Source organism: Serinus canaria, chromosome 15 (genome assembly GCF_022539315.1).
Source record: "Serinus canaria isolate serCan28SL12 chromosome 15, serCan2020, whole genome shotgun sequence".
NCBI lineage: Eukaryota > Metazoa > Chordata > Aves > Passeriformes > Fringillidae > Serinus > Serinus canaria.
In genome coordinates, this window is record NC_066329.1 from 12,385,272 (window position 1) to 12,408,877 (window position 23,606).

The 23,606-nt window shown below is 45.9% G+C and overlaps 1 protein-coding gene across 1 annotated transcript in view; it reads left to right on the forward strand.

The window, feature by feature from the left end:
* Positions 1-2,983: 2,983 nt before the first annotated feature.
* Positions 2,984-23,606, forward strand: part of AACS (acetoacetyl-CoA synthetase) — a 36,194-nt gene continuing 15,571 nt past the window's right edge. The window contains exons 1-8 of the mRNA XM_009092495.4: positions 2,984-3,259; positions 6,390-6,493; positions 9,418-9,538; positions 11,305-11,418; positions 17,523-17,620; positions 21,162-21,276; positions 21,771-21,852; positions 21,960-22,107. Of these exons, the coding sequence (XP_009090743.2) occupies positions 3,142-3,259; positions 6,390-6,493; positions 9,418-9,538; positions 11,305-11,418; positions 17,523-17,620; positions 21,162-21,276; positions 21,771-21,852; positions 21,960-22,107 (900 nt within the window). The 5' untranslated portion in view covers positions 2,984-3,141. The remainder of the gene's footprint in view (positions 3,260-6,389; positions 6,494-9,417; positions 9,539-11,304; positions 11,419-17,522; positions 17,621-21,161; positions 21,277-21,770; positions 21,853-21,959; positions 22,108-23,606) is intronic.

Genomic DNA, 23,606 nt, shown 5'->3' on the forward strand with positions numbered 1-23,606 from the left:
GCAGTCCTGTTAATGCCCATTTTCTCATTAAAGGTTTGTTTAATTTTCCTTCTTTTACTTCTGATTTTTCCAAAGTCACTTTTGAAAGAGGGAAAAACTGGTTTGGATAAGGGAAAACTGGAATGAAGGCAGGGAACATGGAAGCATAACCCCCTCTTAAGTAAGGATACAATGGTAAAACTTTTGCTAATAAGGGAGAAAGTGCTCTCAGGCTTTTCCAAAAGCCCAGTTTTATCAGCAAATCCATCATTCCCCTTCCTCGCTGAGCTGTAACCGGGTCAGTCCTTTCTAAATTACACCTTTTTCAGTTCAGCAAGAGGATTTTTGGGTCCCTTCTCAGGTGATTTAGCTGCTCATTTTCTTTTTAGGAGTTCATGTTGCTTTGGGTGGGAGAAAGCGGTAGTTTTGCTGCTGCTTTTAGGAGGAAACATTTGGCAGAAAGGGTATTTTAGATTAGAGTGGCTGCTCGGGAGGGTGGGGGAATGAGCGGCCCTGGAGGAAGTTCAGGAAAGGTTGCATGATGCGCTCACTGCCGTGGTCTGGTTGACAGGGTGGTGTTGAGTCATAGGCTGGAATCGATGACCTCAGGCGTCTTTGCCAGCCGAATCGATTTTTTTAATGCTAAAATGGGCAATTTCGGCACCGCCACGGCGCTGAGGGGACCCGGGGGACCCCCGCCCCTCCCGCCGAGCGCCATGAGAGCGCTTCTCTGATTGGGCACACCTCCCCCTGATCCGGCCGCTCATTGGTCGGCAGGGAGAGAGGCTTGAGAAACCTCTGCGCTGATTGGTCTCTGCTGGCGTCGGCTCTTCCCCTGTCGGGCCAGCCGCGAGGAGAGCGCGCTCTGGGCTGATGTGGGGCCAGGCGCGCCGCAGCCAATCAGGGGCGGCGGCGTGCGGGCCGCCGTGCGCCGCGCGGGATCCGTCCGCAGCGCGGGCCCGCCCCTCCCTGAGGGGCGCGGCGGCGGCGGCGGCGGGTGGGGCGCGGAGTCACGGCATGGCTGGGTGGGAAACGCTGCTGACAGCATCGAGGCCCGTCTGCCACCCAAACACCGCCTTGTCATCCAAACCAGAGCCCTCAGTGCCGTGTCAGACGTGTCCTTTAGCACCGTGATTCCACCACCTCCCTGGGAAGTACTGCCCAGTATCTAAGTATTCTTGGTGGGAAGAAATTCTTAATGTCCAACCTAAACCTCTCTCTTGGTGCAGTTTAAGGCTCTGTGCTATCATTTGTTCCCTGGGAGCAGAGCCCAATCCCCCAGCTGTCCCCTCCTGGCAGGAGGTGTGTAGAGCCACAAGGGCCGCCCTGAGCCTCCTTTTCTCTAGGCTGAGCCCTTTTCCAGCTCCCTCAGCCTCTCCTGGGGCTCCAGACCTTTCCCCGGCTCTGTTCCCTTCCAGGCCCTCCATGTCCTCCCTGAGCGGAGAGGCCCAGCCTGGGCGCAGGACTCGTGTGTGGCCTCACCAGAGACAGGGGTCAGTGCCCCACGCTCCTGAGGTGGGATCCCCTCAGTAAAAATGACAAATTACAGCTCTGTTTCCAGTGCCGGCAGGGAGCACCGCAGCCATAGAGAGCATCCAGCAGCTGTTTGCTGAGGTGTCACTCTCCACCTGTCCCACACCCTGCTAAGCTCACCCCAGAGCAGGGCAGGCTGTTTGTTTGTTGTTATAACACTCATCACCAGGGTGAATGGTGCAGAGGGGCTGCCCGGGGGTCTGAGTGAAAACCCCCCTGCCCCTTTTGGGTTGTGAAGTGTTTATGACACTAACAGAGCATTAACCTGTGTGGGTGCATCTACTGCTACACGGCATGCAGGCGACCAGTATTAAGTTATCTCTTCCATGGATTGCAGGAAGATTCTCCAGGCAGTTTCCCCATCACGGGCTGCAGATCCCCAGGCCATTGAACCCTCTGAGACCTGGACACTGCAGCTCCCATCCTGCCTTCTCCCTTATCTCTGTGCTTGGCAGGTGTCCGGCCATGGATTTCACACTTCCACCTCCGGGCGCTGCCAAGGCGAGGGAGGCACAGATAACGTGTTCCCATTCCACCTCCCTGAGCCCCTTAGGCGCTGGGGAGAGTTATTTAAAAATACACCAGATTTAAGGTCTGTGTCAAGGCAAATAAAAATTGGATTGTTTAAATCACATTTCCACGGCCTTCAGATTTAATAAAGGAGTTGTATTCTGGTAGCACAAAATTCTAAATGATACGTAGAGGAAGTAAACAATCTACTACACTCATTTTACTTTCATATACAGTACGTCCGCATAATTTCCCATCAAATTCAGTTTTTGTGGTTTCCATGAATTAGAAGCAAAACCATGACCTTGAAAATAAGTTACATAAGCAGCAAGGGTACACCGTGAATCACGGAGCCCTTTAGGTTCTAAAAGACCCTTAAAGATCACAGATTAGCAATGAATTGCACTTTAAGTGCTTTATTACCACCAATTCCCGGCTGAAATCGGTCGCTGCAAAATCTCGATGGTCACTCACAAAGTGCACATTCAGAAAGCAGAGCAGCAATATTAAGTTTTAATCCAAGGCGCAAGCTGTGTAGGCTGGGAGCGTTACACAAGCTCAGCTGGGATGGCGAGGCCACCGAGAAACGCGTTTCTTGCCTCAATTTTGGCTCAAAGACACTTGTTGGTACTTCTTTAGACCTCCTTGGGGAAAAAATAAATAATCAGAGCGGCGGTGGCTTTGCGGCGATGCGGGGAAGAGCGCGGAGCGACGGCTCCTCCCGGGGCCGACGCGGCGTCTGGTGACCTTTAGAGGTGACAGGGACCGCGCGGCGGCTCTCGCCTGTCCGGGCGGCCGCTCCCCATTCATCCCGCACAGCCCGCGCCTCCGGCTGACCCCGCGCCGCCCGGGCCGTCCCCGCCACCCCTCCATGCCCATCCCGCTGTCATCCTGTCCCCGCTGTCCCCACCGCCCCCTCGGCGGGCGGGGCGGGGCGCACCGCCCCGCACTTTTCTCCGCGGCGGAAGGTTACGGAGTGATGCGATCAGAGGCGCCTTTAAAGAGTGCGCACGGAGGAGGGGCCGCAGTCAGCGCCCGGGCGCGGTGGGTGCGGTGCGTTAAGGGCTGTGAAGGTGCCTGCGGGACGGACGGTGCTCGTCTCGCTCCACTGCCGCCACCATGTCCCGGGAGCCCGAGATCATGGAGTCGCAGGTGATGTGGGAGCCTGACACGAAGCGCAACACCCACATGGACCGGTTCCGCGCCGCCGTGGCTAGCAGCTGTGGGCTCCGCCTGGGTGAGCGCTGGGCGGGGGCAGGCGGGCTCTTCCCGGGGCCGTGCTCGGGCTGTGGGGGCCGGCAGGCGCTGCCTCCCCGGGGTGGCCTCACCGTGAGGCCCATCCGTGTGCCGCTCCGGTCTCGGTCCCCGAGGGTGCCCGGGCACCCCCCGGGCAGGTGGGCGCGGAGCTGCGGGAGGGATGCTCTGCTTGAGCCGCAGCCCGAGGCCTCCGGGGCAGCATCCGCTGGAGTGTAGGTATGTACAGACGGGAAAGGCAAACAGCCTTATCTGAGCCTGCTGCTGCGGCTGGATGGCGGCCCGGGCAGCGCTACCTGCGGAGCCTCCCGCTGTGCGGGCAGGTCTGGGGCCAGCAGCGGCACCGGAGTCACTTCGTGTTGTAAAGGGAAGGCGGGATCACTGTCGCCGTGGCTGAGGTGAGTGTGAGCCTTAGCGTGATCCCTCAGCAGCAGAGGCGTGTGAGAGTGGTGTAATGGTCATTTCAATATGAAGAGTATGTATCTTATAATAGTCAGGTATACTGGGAGGTGAATGGTGATGCTTAAGCTTGTTCAGTGGTGGAAGTTGCTGTGTATCTTCCATGGCTCTTGAACTGCCATCCCTGCTTTGTGCTTGTTCAGAAATACCTGTGTAGTTGTGAAGCGGTGTGTGGATCTTCAACTTAGAAACAACCTGTTGCCTCTGAAATGAGGCCTCCTTTGAGCAGGGGTTTGATGTCCAGAGGTGTTTCCAATTAAGTGTTGTTTTTTCCATAGCTCCTGGCTGTAGGTTTCCATGTCTCTGAGCTCTCAGGAGTCAGTGGTGCTGGCTTTGGGGGCTCAGCTACATCACGGGCTGGGTCATCTTCAGTGCATGTGGAGGTCAAACTCTCCAGTTCTGACTAGGTGGTTTTATATTATTCTCTCTCTCATCATTTTTTTGTAGCTTTCCTATAATCATTTGTTTGATGGAGGGTGAAGTAGTTTTGGCAAGTGGCTTGGAAGTTTGTCACTCTAGTATAGTGCCAGTGGTGTGAGCAGGCACGTTCTGGAGTGTTAGCAGTGTCAATAGTGCTTCAGTTCATGCCTAGGAAACATTTTCTTACCTTCATTGCTGTGTGGGTAAGCCAGGGCATTATTTTGGTTGCTGGTGCTTTCCCATTGGAATCCAGGTGTGTAGTGTCTTAACCCTCCTGCTGGATGGGGGAAGCAAGTTAAACCAGGGTTTTAGGCAACTCCTGAGTGGAATGATGTAACTGGTGCACGGACAACCAAGAGCAAATGCAGTTTCAGATGGGCTGCTGTGTTTATGGTTGGAACAATCAGAGTTCTTTTCATCCCACTTGGAAGTGGCTTTCTCTGTTGGAAGGTGGATTCCTGTGTATATTTAGAAACCTTTGTCAGCTTCCATTAGGCTTGCACTGGTGCTCATTGGCATGAGTGCTATTCACAACAAAGAATGGATGCTCTCTAGCATTAAGATGTGGACTCTCTGAGGAGAGCTGAGGCTATATAATATAGTTCCTTAAACAGTGCCTCTGTTGGGCCCTGGAAATGCAGTAACAAAAATCAGTTTGATTGTTGAGTAACAGGCCTGTGCCCTGAAGGACTTGCATGCTTGATTGTTGAGTAACAGGCCTGTGCCCTGAAGGACTTGCATGCTGAAGATTATTTGGAGAAAACTGTATAGGGAAACCAGAACAAACTGTTTGTGCTGCAAGGAACCAAATTAGTAGTGACCTGTAGCTTCTTGCATGTATCAAATAATTTGGAACAGGTGGTACAACTGGGTTTTGAAGGAGGAGATGGAAACTTGAATTCTTCTTGTGTCTAGTCTTATCTCTGTGCAGCTGAAGTGTGGAGTAGAGGATAGCGATGAGTAACTTTGGAGTGTAAAAAGGGTGTTAGAGGCTGGGATTTGGGCAATGTGTGGATGAAACCTGCATTACGTAGAAGAGCCTTTGCCTTGCCTATCAATAATACCACGAGGATAATCTCACTTTGGAGATTGATTGATGTGGGAATAAGATGTGGTAAGGACGGGCTGTGGGGAAACCGTTAAGCAGTGGATAAGTGTGAGGAACAGTGCAGAGATGGTTTTGAATGTTTTTCTTTTAAAAAGCTGGAAGATTACTCCTTCTAGAAGAGGGATTGCAAAGATGACTTTTGCAGCAATTGGCTGGTTAACAGGCTGAAAAACCAGAGATAATTGGTGAAAATGCCTTTGAGTGGTTTAGCTGAGAGCATCAAACAGGGAACAGTTGGCAGAGCAGGAAACGTAGTGTCACTGATGGCAGAAACATTTAATTGGCTGCTGGCATAGCTTCAGATATTGTGGACATGATGAGGAAATGTCACTTCCAAGCTTGCAATGAGAATTGGCTTCAGTTATTCATACCTAGAGCTGTTTTACACTGAATTTCAGCATTTAGTTTGAAATGGGGGGTTTGCTATGCGTGCTTCAGGTGACTTCATGTGCCTCACAATCAGGTAATGCTTCAGCTGCTTATTTGCTTGCTTTTAATGACAGGCCATGGTATTAATATCTAGCTAGTAAACATCTTGTTTGACTTCATTCATGCTGTTTCAGCCTGAAAAGGAGAGCTGCAGTCTGTCAGACCTCATATTCACTGAAAATCAGCCGTGCTTCCTGTGACAGTGAGGTTGATGCCACAGTTGGGTAAAGAGTGCCTCTAATCTCTGTGTCCCTGAGCTATCAGAGGCCTTTGGCCCCAGACTGGGACCTTACAGCAAATGTCCCTTGTCAGGAAGCCTTGTTTATCTCTTGCTGTGTGAAAGTGACCTGTTGATAGATAGGAAGTGTCAACAAGCAGGACTTGTTTCATCTTCAGTTGCACTGATGGGAGGGGGGTGTGTAGGTATTGCAGGGAGTCATTAGGAAAGGTCACTGTCTCTGTGGTGGCAAATGGCTCATAGCAGTCAGGTGAGGTGCTGCCATCTCTTCAGGTGTCCAGGCAGACTCTCTTGGTTCTGCAGTCACTTGCTTTGAGCAGAAGCGATTCACTCTGGGGTCAGATTTATCTTCCTCATTGTTTTAGCGACTAATTTTCCTTATCTGGGGTATCCCTAATTGGAGTTTGTGTAGATCCCTGTGATTTTCTCATAATGCTGACACGTATCTATTGCTTCCAGCCAACTATGATGATTTATACCAGTGGTCAGTGGAGTCCTACTCAGACTTCTGGGCAGAATTCTGGAAGTACAGTAACATCGTCTGCTCTCGCCTCTATGACGAGGTAAGTTCAGTGCTTATCTTACAGCAGGTGCAACACAAAGCAGAAATAAACTGATGTTAAAATCAACCTTTTGACCTCCTCTTAGAACTCTGGGAAGTGATACAAGGAGTTGGCCTAGTCCTGGATTTCCTGGTGTGCTGGATGGTGCTGTTCTGTTTCTGGCACACTTTAGGACAGTGAAACCCTGGAGTTCTTTTGTCCTAAGCAGTTCTGCTGTAGTGTCCTTGTGCTCTTTCACACCTTGTCATTCCTGGCTGCTCCTGGGGAGTCTGCCAATGCACTGCCTTCTGCCTTAGGGGTGTGCTGGTGGAATATCACCCTGGTTTTGTAAATGCTGGCATTCTGTCAAGTCCATGTTTGCCTTCCCTGAGTCAGCTTACCTGATAAGCACAAGTGTTACACTCTGGCTTTGTAGAACTGGTCGTGGAAGCTCTGCAATCAGGTGCAGGCTTGAAATATCTCTGAGGGAATGGTGGTGGTTGCACACAGGCACGGGTGGAACACCAGACACTGCCACAGAGTTCCTGTGGAAGAAAGGTGACTCTGCAGATCTTGCCAGTGGAGCCCTTGCATAGTCCTGGTGTAGGATATCAACATCACCCTGTGCTTTTCCATCTGAGGGAGATGTTGGGTTAATTACTTGAGCAGCTGGATGCAGTGGAACCTTCCTGGGATTTAGTAGGGAGGCCTGGACTTGTCTTAATGCCTGGAGTCCATCTGTTGCAGAACCCTCAGAGTACTGGCAGTCCTGCAGAGGGGACTGGTAGGTTTCTTTTGACTTTTCCTGTTTTACTGATTTCTGTACTGATAGGATAGATCAAGTGGTTCTTCCTGCCATGAGACTGTGTGCTCAGGTGTCTCATTTAAAGTGACCTACCCTTCAGAAGAGTGTAAGAGCTAGCCTGCTTTGATGTGTGCAGTCTGAGCCCTATCAACACTAAAACTTACATTTTCTGTAGATGCTAACTCAAACTCTTGGAAATGTCAGAGTAACTGAGCTGGGCTGTGGTAGCTAGAGGGCTGAAAAGTTTGATTTGAAGTTTTATGGCTTGATCCTGGCTGTCTGCTGGAAATAAGCATTCAGTTTTGAGGTAAAGAAAATTTTTAATGAAACAGAGTTGACTCTTTTGTTCCCAAGCAGTGAAACAACTTCTACTTCCACAGGTCATTCTAAGAAAAGCAATAAAACCTTGTGTACGCAGAATAAAATCAGCCAGGATTTTATTTAATCCTAGTAAAGGTTCTAAGTGACATCTGTGTCACCTGTGACATGAACAGAGGAATTCAGTGTGCAGAGCTGTGCTGGCAGGGCAGCACTGCAATGTCACTCTCAGGCAGCTGCTTTTGAATGAAGGATGTGTCTGAAAAAGGAGCCCTGACACGTGTTGGTGCTGTGGAGGGGGCTCTGAGGGAGGGATCAGGTTGTTCATCTAACAAAGCACCACTACCAAAGACTGAGCTTGACTGGGAGTCCCAGGTGTTACCTGGGGTGTGACTCCAGCTCCTTGTGCTAGTGGAGCTCTTAGAAACTCTGTGAAGGATTGTTTCCACTTCAGAAAAAACAGTTATTTTGGATCTTGTCCTGGAAAATGTTGAAAACATTCTGCTCACTTTTCTTCAAGCTGAGGAAGTCAGAAATGAGTCAGTTTTAAGAGCAGCTTCTAATTGCTGCAGTAGTATGTTAGTATAAAAATCATTTGTGCAGCCTGAGTTGATATAGATGTTATAATTCAGCTCTTGCCAATTGGTTAGGAGCAAAGAAATCTGAGCTGCCTTTTTTAGAAAATGCATTTGAAATAAAATAATGCAGTAGTGCACTTTAACATGAGTTTTAACTTAAAAGTTAATTTTAAGATTGCCTCCAGTAATACATACACTGGTCTCAAAGCAAAAAAACCTTTGGGTTTTCTGGAGTGGGATGTATTTTGGAGCTTGCTTGGCTTTCAGGAGAGCCTTTCACTTGGGCTGGAGGAATGTTCCTGTAATGTATGTGCAATCCATGAGAGAAAACCTGAGGGTATAAACTGAAGCTTTCAAAAACACAGCTGTAAAATAAAGTTTCTATTTAAAGATTTCCAAAGAAATGTGCTGCAGAGCAGCTGAATCACTAAGCAGAGGGACATTTTGGAAAGAATTTAGACCTTGGGCTAATGCTAAGGGGCTCTTTACCTATCAGTGTTATTAGTCTTACCTGTGACTAATGAAGGGGTAGTTTAATACTTTGAGGTTTAATAATTTGAGTTCAGGATGGGGGAAGTTGTTTCAGCTAACTGTATTTTTGATTATTTTTCATTGCATTTTTCAATTCCTTGCATGCCTTAGTCCTAAGTGGTGAGTTAATACAGGTTTATTAGGTTGTTGGATCCTGTTAATCCTCAAAAATTCAGAACTTGAATAAAAAGCTGAAGCTCTTCAGTTACATTTGACTATTCAGTTAATTATTTTGAATTACCATTGTGTGAGGTTGTGGTGGGGAAGGGGGGGTGCTCACACCCCCCAAAGAGGGAGCTGGGCTGGCTGGCACAGAGTTCAAATGTGCTGGAGCTCAGTCCCTGTTTGAGCTGTTCCCAGGGGCAAACCCCCAGTGTCCCTGAGGTCTGTGTGCATCTCCTGCTCTGGGTGTAGTCACCATGGTTTGTTTTACTTGTGTGTTAAAGGCTGGTCCAAAGGTAGAACTGTCAGCAGGGAACTTTCCCTGGTTTTGTTGTAATGACGTGTTTGCATGTGACAGTTGACAAATAATTAAACTTTCCAGGCCTCTAATTACAGGATCAGTGTCTGTTTGCCATCTGTGAGCTGGGAGAAGAGATTCTTGCCTAACAGGGTCTGCAAAGAGCTTGGAACTGCTGAGCTGACTTGTGCACAGTGCTGTGAAAAAGCAGTTCTGTTGGAGCTCCCCAGCAATGATGGTGTGCTTCTTTCAGGTGGTGGATACATCCAAAAGCATCGCAGATATCCCTGAGTGGTTCAAGGGCAGCCGCCTCAACTATGCAGAGAATCTCCTGAAGCACAAGGACAATGACAAGATTGCACTCTATGCAGCAAGTAAGGAGCATTAATGCCTTGTGTTTCTTTGCTGCTCACAGGGCTGGGCCCGATGAAACATGGAAATAAACTGGTTTGGATGAGGAGAGAAAAAAGGGTGATAAAGTCAGTGACACTGTACAATCTGTGATACAGCTCTGCAAAAAAACCCAGCAAAACATGCTCTGGGAATATAGATCTGGAAAATCTTTTGCAAGCTCAATGAAGTTTTATTAGAATGTGCTCAGCTGCATTAAGGTAGTGGAGGTCATGCTGTGTTTAACATCACTCAGGATTTGAGGTATTATTTCACATTTGTCATAATTGCTTGGTTTGACATGTGATTATTGTCCTGTAGGTCTTTTTGTTAGGAAGTCATGAGGTACACAGAAACTGCTTTGTCACATAATCACAGGTGATGATAGCAAGAGGAGCAAATCTATTTCCTAGTTGATCATTGTATGAATGCTGGAATGAGCAGTTGGCTCCTCTGTGGTGAGCAGACTTTAACCTGCATCTCTTTTGTGACCTTCTGCCGTGTTTAATCTTCTTAAGACCTCTTAAGTCAGAGTATTTCTTGGTAACTCCCTGCTGCTGGGTCAGAGTGGTGGTTGGGGGGCCTGGCTCAGGGTTGTGTTCACTGGGGATGGTCCTGTGGGAGCTGTGTGGATGCAACAGGGCATAGGAGTGTAAATGTAACTTTGCTAAACAATTTCACTTGTCCCTGGCTCCCATGGTGAGTGTTTTTTGTGATTCCCTTCTCCTGGGGCTTTAATCATGGAGCAAGATCAGTGTCTCATTTCCTGTTGCTCTGTGGGAACCCAGGCTCTGTTGGCAGTCCCTGCTCAGTTTATGAACCACATGGAACAGGGACTTGGGCTGTTCTGCATCATGACCTGCTCCCTTGCTCTGTGTAAGTCCAGATTTACTGCTGTGAAGGCCTGAGAAGGCAAGAGAGTGAAAAATGCCATTCCCTGCTTAGGGCAGTGATCTGAGGGCAGCTGTTCTGAAAGGAGCAGGGTGTGCAGCTCACCTTTCCCATGGCATCCTTGGTGTGTCTTCGTGGGAAGTGCTGGCTGGTGGAAATAGGACAGCACTCACACTGAGGAGGTGCAGGAAGGGACTTCAAGGTGACAGATTTTTGCTTTCATAACATTTAGGTTTGTTTGTTTTGTTTCACGAGTGATTTATTAAGGGCTTATGTAACACCTGACATTCAGTACAATAGGGAAAACACCCTGCAGATCCTTTCAGAGGGGAGCTGAGTCCAGTTTAGTTTGTTTGCTTTGTGCTATGCTGGCAAGGGCAGATGTTCCAAAAGCACATCAAAAGCCAGGCCTGGATTTGCATGACTTTCTAGTCACTGACTTGCTGTAATAAAACCTGAACTTGGGCTTGTGCTGCTTCCTAGACCTGATGAGAAAACTGAGCAAAAAGGGAAAATGAGGTTCTTACCATGTTGGAAATTAGCCTTGGTGAGTGCAATTTATTTACCATGAATCCTCCTTGAGAGCACACCTTTCTCCATGAGTAGTTTGTGTTTCTGCAGAGGTGTTTATCTTTAGCAATGCCCTCATTCCTACTGAACAAATACCACTGATTAATACTTGATTCCCATTAAAAAGAAGAGGTTTTGGTGCAGCATAAGAGCAACTTCATAAGCAAAAATATAAATATTAGTGAAAGCTGTTACCTTAGAATTGCTTTCTACTGGGCTTAGTTATTTGTACTAGACTCATCTTGCAATGCCTGATTTCTGACTGATTGCTTTAATTTTCTTTCCTCAGGGGAAGGCAAAGAAGAAATCCTCAAAGTTACTTTTGAAGAATTGAGACAAGCTGTAGCTTTGTATGCTGCAGCCATGAGGAAGATGGGAGTAAAAGTAGGAGACAGAGTTGTGGGTGAGTAATTTAAGGGACAGGAGGTGGATTTTTTTTTTTGAAATGTGCAAGTGAGTAGTAAGAGTTATAGAAACATGCCTGTGAAATAGTGTTTTCACAGAAAATTTTAGTAAACATTGTAAAGAAAAGGCTCTTGTGCTGCTGTGTTTACATTTGTAGGAAATGCATTTCTGGAGGGAAGGAACCTGGATTAGCCTTTGGGTTCTCTAGCACTGAAGGGGGAAGGAAAGTGCTTCATTCACCAAGGTCTGCCTCAGAAACACTCTGTGGAAGCAGAGGAGGTGGAAGCTGTGCCTCTAGCTGAGCCTTGAGTCACAAGGTCTGGCAGATTGATGTGGGGGCAGTCAGGGAAATGCTGGTCCAGGGTTGGTTGTCCTGATGCCACTGGCAGTTCCTGACCCTGTGGCCCCAGGTGACCCAGTGCTCTGGGAGCTGCAGGTCTGGTGACCTTGTCCTGCCACCAGAGTGGTGACAGTGAGCACCTGCTGGGCAACAACTCCCCAAGTCACCAGTGCAGGGATGAGTTAAACCCAGTGATCCTTTCAGCAGCTCTCCACATCTTCTGCAGCAATGTTTCCTGTCAAGAGATTGTCATGTGTGTTTTTCTGTATAAACAGGCTTTTGTCCTGAGAACAGCTTGTCCAGTGTGCAGGCTTGGAAAGGAGTTGGATTGATTTCTAAATTGCTGGGTTTGATCTCCCAGCTGAGCTGCTTCACCTCTGTTTTGTGTGCTCTGTGAGTTTGTGAGTGTAGTGCAAGTCAGAACTGCAATATCCTTGAAGCTCCTTGGCTCCTACCTGGCAGTTCTGGTGTTTGTGTCATTGTACTGCTGGAATCCCATGTTCTTTCAGCAGCACTTGGCCATTATCCTAAAGAAGTGTGTCAGTTCTTACGTGATGCAAACCCACAGTGATGAAACTCTTGATTTGTTTTCTGCGTGCTGCAAACTTGAACATATGTCTTGAAAACTAAATTTTAAACCCACAATTATGACCTGGAAATGCAAATCTACTCGGTAGAGCTCATTTCTTACATATGGTATGAGTATGCTCTGGAACTGGAAGCATGAAATTATCACAGCTGGTGGCTCGGTTTTTAACATGGAATTAAAATTAAATCCTTAATTAGGTATGAACCATACAGTGAAGTTGAGAAGGTTTGTCTGAATGGAGATGCTTGAGTTTTATGTCAATTTTCAACTTTAATGCTGTCATATCTGTTCATTTCTGGCCATTTCTTCAGCAGCAGGGAAAATGTACTCTGCAGCTGGAGAAAACGTGGTCTTGACATGCAGCTGTAGCCTGTCCTTCTAATAATGCTGTAAAATTATAATTTTACTAACAGCTCCTTTTAGTTACTGTGTTTAGCACTGCAGGCTGGCTGATTTTTGAATTTTTGTTTTGGTGGCTGGCTTACCTCTCATTTAAATTAAAAAGCAGAGTTGATACTTTTTTAAAGTATAAATAAAGTCCCTTTAGATACTTCTATGGGGGTTTTAATTTCTTTGCTATGCCAGAGGATACTGGCAGTCACTGGAAGAGCTCAAGTGTAACATTTCAGTCAGAGGCTGAAGCTTCCCAAACTGAGTTGGGCAAGAGACATTAGGTGTTGGGTGGGGAAGCTGGAGTCCTGCCCCCACTTGTGCTATCAAAAATCAGGCTCTCCAGAACTTGCCAGAATCCACGGGGATGTAATTGGTCCCAAAATTTAGAGCAGATGGCAGAGGGAAAGGCAGTTCTTGCTGTTTCATCATAGTAACACAGGGCATGCTTCTGAAAAATCAGGTTTTAAATAAAAAGGAGATACTCTACGAACTTCATTACAGCTGCCTATCATGTAGTCAGCCTGTCAGGCTCTGACACCCTTTGTTGACACTTTCTCTTAAAATCTGAGCTGTTAGAATTACACACGACTCTTACTGTTGTTTTCCTGTGAGTTTCATCTCCACACTTTGCTGCCTCTTAAGACAAGGCTGCTTTAACTTCTCATTACACTTAACATCCCCCCTGGTTTGTTCAGTTCAATTTATGGTTGCATTATGACAGTAATAGTGTGTTGGAGCTGGAGGTGGGTGAGTGTGGGTGGACAGGCACTGGTGTCAGCACTTTTTTTCAGCTTGATTTCATTCCAGTCTTCCCTTTCCTTCACTGGGAGCACTTAACAGTGAACATAATTGAAGCAGATGTGTTGTGAAACATATTTCTTCCTCTGAAGATGACTTGCAGTGCTGTCAGTGGTGCTTGAACAGTTGGAAGAGGCATGCAATACCTACTGCAAGCTGCCTGGATCCACACAGTGAGGTTCTCCTGGTCTCCCAGTGGCCATCTGGCAAATAACAATGACTAAAAGAAGAACAAAACCCAACTGGGAGGGTGTTTCTCTCTCTGGATTGCTTCTGCTCTATCCCTGTAGCCAGCTTTGCTCTGTTACAAGTCAGCAGTTAGAAACAATCTGATCTTCCCCATGCCTTCACCCAAAAACATCCTCAACAAATATCAATGAATTGCATTGTCTAAAGCTGCTGTTTTATCTATAGCAACTGCATTAGCCCTGCTGCTTACGTGGGTTTTAAAGCTGGCTTTGTAAGGAGATTAGAGGGGTGCTGATAGTTTCAGGCCACAGTAATGTTGGGCAGGGTGGCCACTTGCAAGTCCTGCAGGAGCAGGGAATGCTGAAAAGGGAAAACAGGAGTCTTCTCTGAATTCTGCTCAGTTTGAGAGCTGGTGTAGTTCAGTAGTAGAAGACATTGAGAAAATATTTTAGTTGCTGCTCCCCATTTTCCTTCTTCCTGATGTATTTTTTCAAGGCTCAGACAAAACCTTTGATGCAGGGTCCCAGTTCAGTTGTTTTTTTTTTTTTTTCCTGAATATTTGGGTGCCTCTTTTTTCCAAGAGGAAACCTTTATTAAACTTCAGGAAGGCTTTAGGTGCTTGCATGGAATATGTTCTCATCACTCTAAGAAATCAAACTTTTGCCATAGTGTTCAGTATAATTCTATCCAATTTTTGGACAACAGTTTTTACCTATTCTGTTGGTAAGGTGCTGCAGTGTAAATGAACACAGGTAAGGGTAATCTTGGTGTGTGCTAGATTAAGCAAATAGCAACTGACAGAAAATGCTGAGGCACTTAGTCCTGAGCAGATCAGGCTGTAAGTGCCTCTTAAAAAAATCCAGACAGTGTTTTTAAAATGCTGCTTGTCCTGCTTAGAGATTTCAGAGGTTTTATGTCAGGCAAAGCTTTCATTTCTCTGTTTTTCTGGAGAGTGTGTACATTTTCCTGAGTCAGGAGGAGTGCTGCTGGGACCCTTGTGTGTGATACTCTGATATTCCTGCTTGATGAGTTCCCAGCTCCTGAGTTTTTGAGCCCTTTATTCAGTTGCTTTCTAGTTCACCCAAAGGAGGAAGATCCTTTTCTTTCTGGTAACTGAAGGTCATTTCCACCTTTCTTACCACCTTCAAGAATGGGGTAAGGGAGGATTCAGAGATAAATACCTTCTGTAGCCTTCCCCATGCTGACAAATCCTAGTTTTGATCCTTAGCTGAAATATTCTGTCAAGGAATGTGGAGGCCCTAGTTAAATATATGAGCAAACATGATAAATATTTAAATCAGCAGCACCATTTTCCTCTGTAATACACTTTTGCACAGTGTTCACTGCTCTGATGCTAATCCAGCTGAAGAAGTTGCCTTTTTCATCCTCTCTGTCTGTAGCATTCCTGGTTCTTCAATTTTAGACCCTGGGGAGCTGTGTCAGCCCACTGAGTGCCCTGAGGGGTGTGCTGGTATCTCCAGGGGCACAGAGAAATGCTGGGAGCTTTCCATGTGTGGAATTGTTGTGATCAGCTGGAGAATCTCAGATGTGGCAGGAAGAAAAAATTAATTTTACTTCTAAATGAGAATCCAGTATTAATCTGAAGGACTGGCAGGAGAAGTAGCTTGTGTCATTTAGTTGAGAGAAAATGAGTTCTTCCTCTGTGTTTGGAGCATCTCCAGCCAGAACAAAGCCATATTTTTATCTGTGGTGAAGTTGGGACAAATCTGGGAGCCCAGAGAGCAGCAAAGCTCCTGGGATCAGGTGAAGGCACAGAAATGCAGAGTCAGTTGCTGAGCGTGGTTTGTGCCTTTGGGCACTTCTGGCTGGTATCCTCCAAAACTCAACCATCACCTGAAAGCCAGCTGACAGATGAAAGGTTGATGAATGATTTAATTGTCTGGCTCACAATAATCAGCAGAGACCTGTGATCTTGCCTTGAGGGCTTCTGTGTGGAGAGGTGAAAAGGAGAATTACTTAGAACAGAACTGAAGCTTGTGGCAAAATAACTGCTCCAAAGCACAGGGAGAGATCTCTATTTTCCTTGCACTCTGGCCCCCTGAGGGTACCATCCAGGAAATGCTCAGTGGAAATATTTGGCATCAATTAAAGAACTGCTTTCATTACACAAAATGACATTTTGGACTGTTGTGGTTCATATATTTCAAATTATTTAGGGAGGAATATTTGTCTTACAAGAAAAATCACTGAGATTTTGGGATACTGTGCCTTGTACAAACCTTGACCCCAAGGGGAAAATAGCAAAATAAATAATGCTTTTATGGGCACGAGCTTTTGCTGCACTTGATGTGCTTAAGAACTTCACTGAACAAACCACTATAAGCTGTAGGCAGTTCTAGGGAGCAATTTATATCTTGGCATGGCATGAAGCTTTTATTCACACTTTTGTGTTTTCCAGAAATTGTTGGGCTTAAGTCATAATGCTGTTTTAAGAGTTACTGCTCCCAAAAGCACAGCAGCTTTCAGTAACTGCAGTGGCACTGCTGATTTAAGAAACTGATTTCACTGATTTTTCAGTGAGGAAGAATCTCACTTTAAGACTTAAAGTTCACTTTTTACAGAGTTGAAAAAGGATAGATTTTTCTTCAAGCAATATAGAAAAACCTCACAAAAATCCATCTTCATACCCTCCTAACTGTAATATTGACATAGCAGAAATTGCTGCTAAGATCTGAGTTCCTGTCCTGAAATGTGCATCCGTAAGTATCATTCTTTGAGAAGTTTGCACTGCTGAGTGTTTGTCTGTAGATCCTTGTGGTGCACCTGCAGTCCAAGATCTCAGTGCCCACCCCTGCTGTTGAACAGGTTGGAAAAGCATTTTTATTGCCATTTTAATTTTGCTTTCAAATATGAAATTCTAATTAGATGTCAGAGTACTGCAGTTAGGCCCATCCTCTGCTTTTTTAAAGTACTTGGACATCTTTTTGTTGCTTAAGAAAGGTGATCTGAAACTCCAGGTCTTTGATCCATCTCTGTAGTTTGTGAATTCCACTTGCACTTTTCCATTTGTGGGCTGCATTCTGAGCAGTGCAGAGTCAGACTCAGGCACCCAGCCCCTTCTGGAGAGTTGCTCAAATTGAGCTCACTGAAACTAAAATCTGACTTTCTTGACATTAATTTATTCTGTATGCCGTGATAAATTGAATTTAAATCTTGAAATCTTGCTGCAAGTTAATGAGAGAAACCTGAAGAGCCACATTTGTGAGGGAATGTTCCAGGGCTTGTCCCACCTCTGTTACTCCCTTATCAGCTGAGACACTGGTTTTGCTTGTTTTTGTTTAAGATTCTGGCAGTGTCTACCAGCCAACATTTAGCTTTGTGGAGCTAAATCTCTGCTTTTGAGCTGTTTATAATCCTTGCTTACAGATGCTGGTTCTTTCTCTGCTGGCTGTTCCTGCAGTCTGGGTCTGTGCCCTGCATGCTGCTGTGCTCTTGGTCTCTGTGTACCCTAATCAATGAACTGATTTTCTCTCCCAGTTACTCTTTTCCCTGTGCTGCCCTCTTATCCTGAAAGGCTTATTAATTAAGCAGGAACGCTTGTAAATTGGGAGTAATATTGAGCTAAAAACCCAGATAGAGACATTTTTATAAATGAATTTATTACTAATTCCTTGTGTAACTGATTTGGCTTCAAGGTACAACATTGATTGTGTGAAAAACTTCAAAGGGTGCTTCAGTCTAGGATTTTGCATTTTTAAAACCTGTTCACTGTATATAAGATATCTTTTTTTTTTAGTGTTGTTCCATCTCTAACCATTCCTCTCTGCCCTAGGTTACTTGCCCAACAGCCTCCACGCAGTGGAAGCAATGCTGGCAGCTGCAAGCATTGGTGCCATCTGGAGTTCCACCTCCCCAGACTTTGGCATTAACGTGAGTAGCCCAGTGCCTGTGCAGAGCAGCCCTCCCTGAGTGCCAGACCAAGTGAGGGTGGTGAGTTCAGGTGGCAGATGGCTTCTGTCCCTTCAGCCTTGCTGCCACCTCCTGGCACAGCTCAGCACTCCGGAGCTTTTCCTGCTCACTGTCAGTGTCTCTGATCTGCTGGGTGATTTGAGTGGCTTTAGCTGCTCCCTCTTGGGATGTCTTCACGTGCACCCCATGGTCTTGGTGAGCTTTTATCATATTAAATGTGCAAATGAGCAGCAGTGCAGTCTGAGCTTGGCTCTTCTTCCCAAATCCCGCCCCAGGCTTAGCCACACTCCAATTTCCACACTCCAGTTTCTTTGCCCAGGTTGTCCCATCCTTTGCCTCCTGTCAGGGTGAACTCAGCACCACCCTGGCTGGTCTGTTCCACAAGGCTTTATCTGCCAACAGTGAGGAATTTCCTACTAATGTCAATAACCTGATTAACTCTTTAGTGTAGAAATAAATGCTGTGTGTGAAATTATGACATCCAAATGGATGTGCCCTGGAAACTTTGGGAATGTATTCTGCTTGGTTTGGGAAGTTTTTTAGCACACATCAACAGTGGATCTAAGCTTCTAAGGGGGGGGGGTATTAAACCTATCTTCTATCTAAAAATTTACATATGAAAAATGTTGTTGCTTTGAATTGCACAGTGCAGGGAACAATGTTTTTAGATAAACCCCTTAATTTCAGTGTTTAACCCCACTGTCTGGATTACTCCTGCCTGGATTAGCACTAGAGGGCAGCAGCATTCCATGTTCTTACACTTCAGAGTGTATCATTGGGAAAAAAATGATTAAAAAAATCATTACAGCATGTAATGATCAATCTGTTCTACAAATATTTTCTGCTTGCTCAGAAAATGATGGTATGGAGTATATTGTGCAATATGATTCGATCTCTTATCTGGGGGAAGATTGCTCACTTCACTTGGATTACAAAGGACTGGTATACATGTTGGTGTGCTGTTGTTTTCAGTGCCCAGCTTTTAGTTTTTTGTGATAGCTTTTTAATGGAACTTGGCCTTGGAGCTGCAGTGCCATCAATATCATTTATTTTCCTTTGGCAGCGTGTGTTGGCATGAATTCAAATCCTAAAATCGTGAGGGGGATCAGAGGCCCTCAGAGACATTGGCTTCCACCCTGAGCAAAAGCTGTTCCTCCTTTTGTGAAGCTGCATTAGTCCTGTTCATACACACAAAGATTTTTGTGCTTGGAGGTAGTGTAGCATTTTCAACATCTGAAGTCCAATTGTGTGTATGTGTTTTGTGAAGCTCAGAAATGTCACTCCTCAGAGCTGCCTACACACTGCAGGCTCTGAATGCCATCCCTCCAAAGGCTTCAAGGCTTGAGGAAGTCTGCTGTCAGAGCACCACTGAGCTGCCTCCCACGCACCACGCCACTCTTGGCAGCTTCTGCTTCATCTCTCTACTCCCTGTTACCCATTCCATAAATTAATGGCAAAGTGCTGGACTGGGCACGAGAAATGGTTGGATTTGTAAGTTCATGAAGAAGCTCTGCTCCCAGAACTGGCTGAGGAGCCTTTGGTGAGCTCAGTGCAGCTCCATCTGCGGGGCCATGCGCAATTTTTTTGGACTGAACTGGAATGGAGTGAGCCATACCTGCTACACCTGAGCTTTTTGTGGAAGGAATTCCTTGCTGAGCCATCTGGCTGGATGGAAGTTGCAGTGTAGCAATTACGTGTTCCATCTGTTTGTATTGCCTTTGTGTCATTGCAGGCTGCCCTGTGGGATTTGGTGCTGCCAGTGCTAATGAATCTGACTGGGTGTGTTAGCAGGTCTGGTAGGACCCTGAGAGCTGGAGTCATCTCTGCTTCTGATTCACACTTCTCTTCAGATTGGATTCTTCTCTTTAGAGGCCCCTTAGTGCTCATTGGTCTTAATTTTTAAACATCAGGCATGATGGAAATGGGATGTGTGTGCCCTGCACACAATTGCACACAGCACAAGTGTGGCTGCTTGCTCTGTTCCTGGGAGTGGAGAGAATTTACCAAAGAAGCAGGAAATCTGACTTCATACTCCCTTAGAGAATAACTGTAATGTATTAATTATAAATCTCCATTTCTGAGTTTGTTAGGTAACACACCAGGGGCTTCTTGAAAACTTCTTCCATCACCAGAACAGATTCTGGGGATTTCTTGTTTTAGAGTAATTGGGGAATTTGCATGTCAGTGCATTGTCACTGTATCTTCTTACAATGTAAACAAGGAAAAGGAAATACATGTTTGATAGGAGGGCAAGCTGTGAAGTGACTTTCTCAGCTACTACATTTATTTTTAGCCATATCCCTTACCTGTGTTTTCCTGTAGCATGGAGGAATTGTCAGGACAGAACTCCTGTCCTTTTGCAGCAGATTTTTTTTTGCAATGCTGAGCAGCCCAGCTTGGAAAGGAGTTTAACAGAGATGAGTTGATTGTGATGTTTTTGCTTTCATCTTCAGATTTGGTAATAATTTGTTTCTCATTTTGGCTGCAATGTAGAGGGCAAAATAGAAAACAGAAAAATAAAGAATGCTGGGAAGAATAAGCAGATGACTCAAGTCTGATTTCTGCAACATGATTTAGGAGATTGTTCTTGAACACTTAGCTGACAATTTTACAGTATTGTGTAATCTTGTACTTCTTAATGCTTCAAGTAATGGAGCTAGAGAGGTTTGAACATCAGTGTGCAGAGAGCTTTTATTGAAAGGATTTGCTTCTTGCTGTTGAATACAAAAAGATCCATTTCTGGTAGGCTGCTGCATGCAGTGTACATGGAAAGCAGTAAATGCCAGAAGGGTTTTAATCTCAAATAGGATGATAGCTGTGGTAAATTACTGAACACTGTGTAAGCTGGAGGAGACACCTGAAAATTTAGCATTTGAATGTGTTGTGCTGCAGAGATACTGAAGGAGCTGTGGTATCTTTTGTTGGTAGTCTGTGTGTGTTCAACATCAATTTATTTTTGCTAAAAAACCAGTGGTGAGGTTTCTTTTGTTAAAGGTGGCAGAACAAAGCTGCCAGTTCATGTGTGGTGCCCCCTCACCCCATCAGTGCATCTCCCCCAGGATGGTGTTTGTCCCCCAGCCCTGGTGCTCTGTCAGAGCAGCTGGGCCACGTGGAGCTCCTCCTGCAGGTGCAGCAGGAGTCCTGTGCACCTTCATGGGCATCAGGTGCCCAATTCTGCTCACATCACAGCTCCTTCTCTTTACAGGAGTCTAATCTGACCTTCAGGGGGATTTTTTTAAGTGTTTAGGGCTTTGTGAGCTTGGCCCTTCCCTAAGGGATCCATGGGGGTTTTATCATTGCTTGGTCTGGTTGGGGTCATGAAATAGATTGTTCCAAACCTGTTGTGCTTCAGAGATCTTGTGTGAGTGAAAGACCAGCAGGCAGTCTTTTAACAACTCTCCTGTTAATTCTTGTCCTTATTCCTTGCTTGTTTTGAAATTTGAAGTTTCCCACTGTAGCAGTTAATTTCATTTTTTTAACACATTTTTCTCTTTATCCCTAGGGTGTCCTGGACAGATTTTCCCAAATTCAGCCTAAGCTCATCTTCTCTGTTGAAGCTGTTATATACAATGGCAAAGAGCACAACCACTTGGAAAAGCTGCTGAGGGTGGTAAAAGGTATTTCACTGCATCCCACCTGCTCTGTGGTCCTGTGAGCACTCAGAGCCTGCCCTGCCACTGCTTGGTGCTGTCCTTCCTTCTTTGCAGTGTCACAGTGGCCACTGAGGCTTTCAGAACAGATTTGGGTAAAAGCTGGATGGTCTCCTCTGTAATTCTGACAGTCTTCTGCATGCTTGACTTTAGTAGATCATCAGAAATTAGCCACCAGTGGGAGCAGGGGCTGATGATGGTGTTTTTAAGCTCAAGCAAAGTGCTGCTGAAGACAAATGGGGAGGTATTACAGCACTAAGGCTTGCAGAGTTACACATAAAAGGCTGGCAGCATTGAGGAAATTACATCTTGGGGAACAACTCAGTCCTCTGGGGTTTCAGTACTCAGTGCATCAGAATTATTTCTGTTACTTGGTGCATTACACTGTTTGATTCAATCAGGCAGAACAGACCCTTGCTTATGTAACTGAATGTAGGAAATCATTTTCTTCTTTCTTCCAGGGCTTCCAGACCTAAAGAAAGTGGTGGTGATTCCATATGTGTCTTCAAGAGAAACCATAGATATTTCCAAGATTCCAAACAGGTAATGGGAACACTGCTGGCTACAGAGGTGATCTTACACATGGGCTGGGGTAATGCTTTCAGAAAGTTTTGAAATGTTCCTTTTTTTTTCCCCTCCTTCTCATGCAGTGTCTTTTTAGAAGACTTCCTTGCCACTGGGAAAGGAGACCAGGCTCCCCAGCTGGAGTTTGAGCAGCTGCCTTTCAGCCATCCTCTCTTTATCATGTATTCCTCAGGCACCACAGGGGCACCAAAATGCATGGTTCACTCAGCAGGGGTATGTCCTCCCTCCTGGGGCTGCACTGGCTCTGCTTTGCTGCTTGGCTTACATTTTTCCTTTAACAGCATCACTCTGATGTATTTTAAGGAAGGATTGATTGCTGATGGTTTTCCAGTCACTTGACAGTGAACCTTTTTATGTGTTGGTGGCTATTTGAAAGCAGGTGTGGGTTGGTAAGGATAGTAAATGCTTTGGTTTAGAAATCAGTGTGGAGACCTTTCAGGTTCCAGGTGTTTCCTGGGAGCCAGTGTCATTCACAAAAGCACCAGTAGAAGTGGCCTGACTGATATTTGAAGAAGAAAATCAAAGAACTTGAATTGGGTGTTTGCAGCTGATTTTTGGACATGGTTAGCTTGAGGCCATAGGGAGCTTGCAGTTTTTATCTGGATCATTTTTTACCTTGAACATTGCTTCATGTTTATCAGTTTAGAGTATGTCATCCTCATCAGTCCTTTAAGGAAGGAAGGCAGAGAGTTGGAATCTCCTTGAGTGGAGGTTTTTCATTGCATGGAAACTGCTTGAGCCAGTGTCTTGTTGTGGCTAAAGATAATATCTGGTATTGGTGCCAGAATGACCCTTGCTCACGTGCTTTCCACTTGCTGGTGATGTTCCAAAGCTCTTAAAAGAGAGGAAGTGACTGCAGCAGTGCTGAGACTTTAATTCTGCTATAATCCTTATTAAAGGCAGTTTTTTCCCCATTTAAGGCAGGCAGGATGTGTTGTTTAGAGCATTTGTAGCCATGTGTGTAAATGGAACTGCACAGCTTTTAGCCAGCCCCCCATTTCTGCTGTTTGCTCTGCAAGTCAGGGTGAGCATCCTGCAGGGCTGGGTGGCCTGAGGGCAGGATCCTTTGATGCTGTGCCCCCAGTGTGTGTGTTCTTGCCTCTCTTTGATGGCAGGGAATGCAGGATTTGCCCCCAGACAAATCCCCTGCTGCCTGCACACACTCTGCTTTGTGTTATCAATCAGTAGGAGATCATAGCAGGCAGTACCAAATGGTCCCTTTGGGACACAAATCCAGTGTTTGGGAAGAAGAAAGGAGGTGGGGTTTGAAGTTTGACAGCTGGTTTGAAGCTGTGCTGGCTTTAGACTGGGTAAATACTTGCAGAGGTGGATTAGCAAAAACAGGACAGGTGTTTTGTTCAGTGATGGGTGATAAACAGTAGAGATGAAAAATAGCTGTAGATCAGAAAATTGGAGTTTTCTCTTGCAAAGTTCTTTCTTTTCCCGTGTTACCTGTTAGCTTGCCCTGAATCATGACTCTGCTCTGCAGCTGAATCATGTGCAGAGCTACCTTAGAGTTTAGGTCCAGACTACTCATCCTTGCTGCCTGGATGGATGAGTAAGATCTATTGTTTGTGATGATTCTGTTTCCACTGAGCAGCTCTGTAGTTGTGGTGCAGAATGATTTTTTTCTCTTCTGGTGCTAGCACTTCTGGCTGAAAAGCCAATTGTTGAATTAGGGCCCTCAGTGTTTGAATAGGGCCTACACAAAG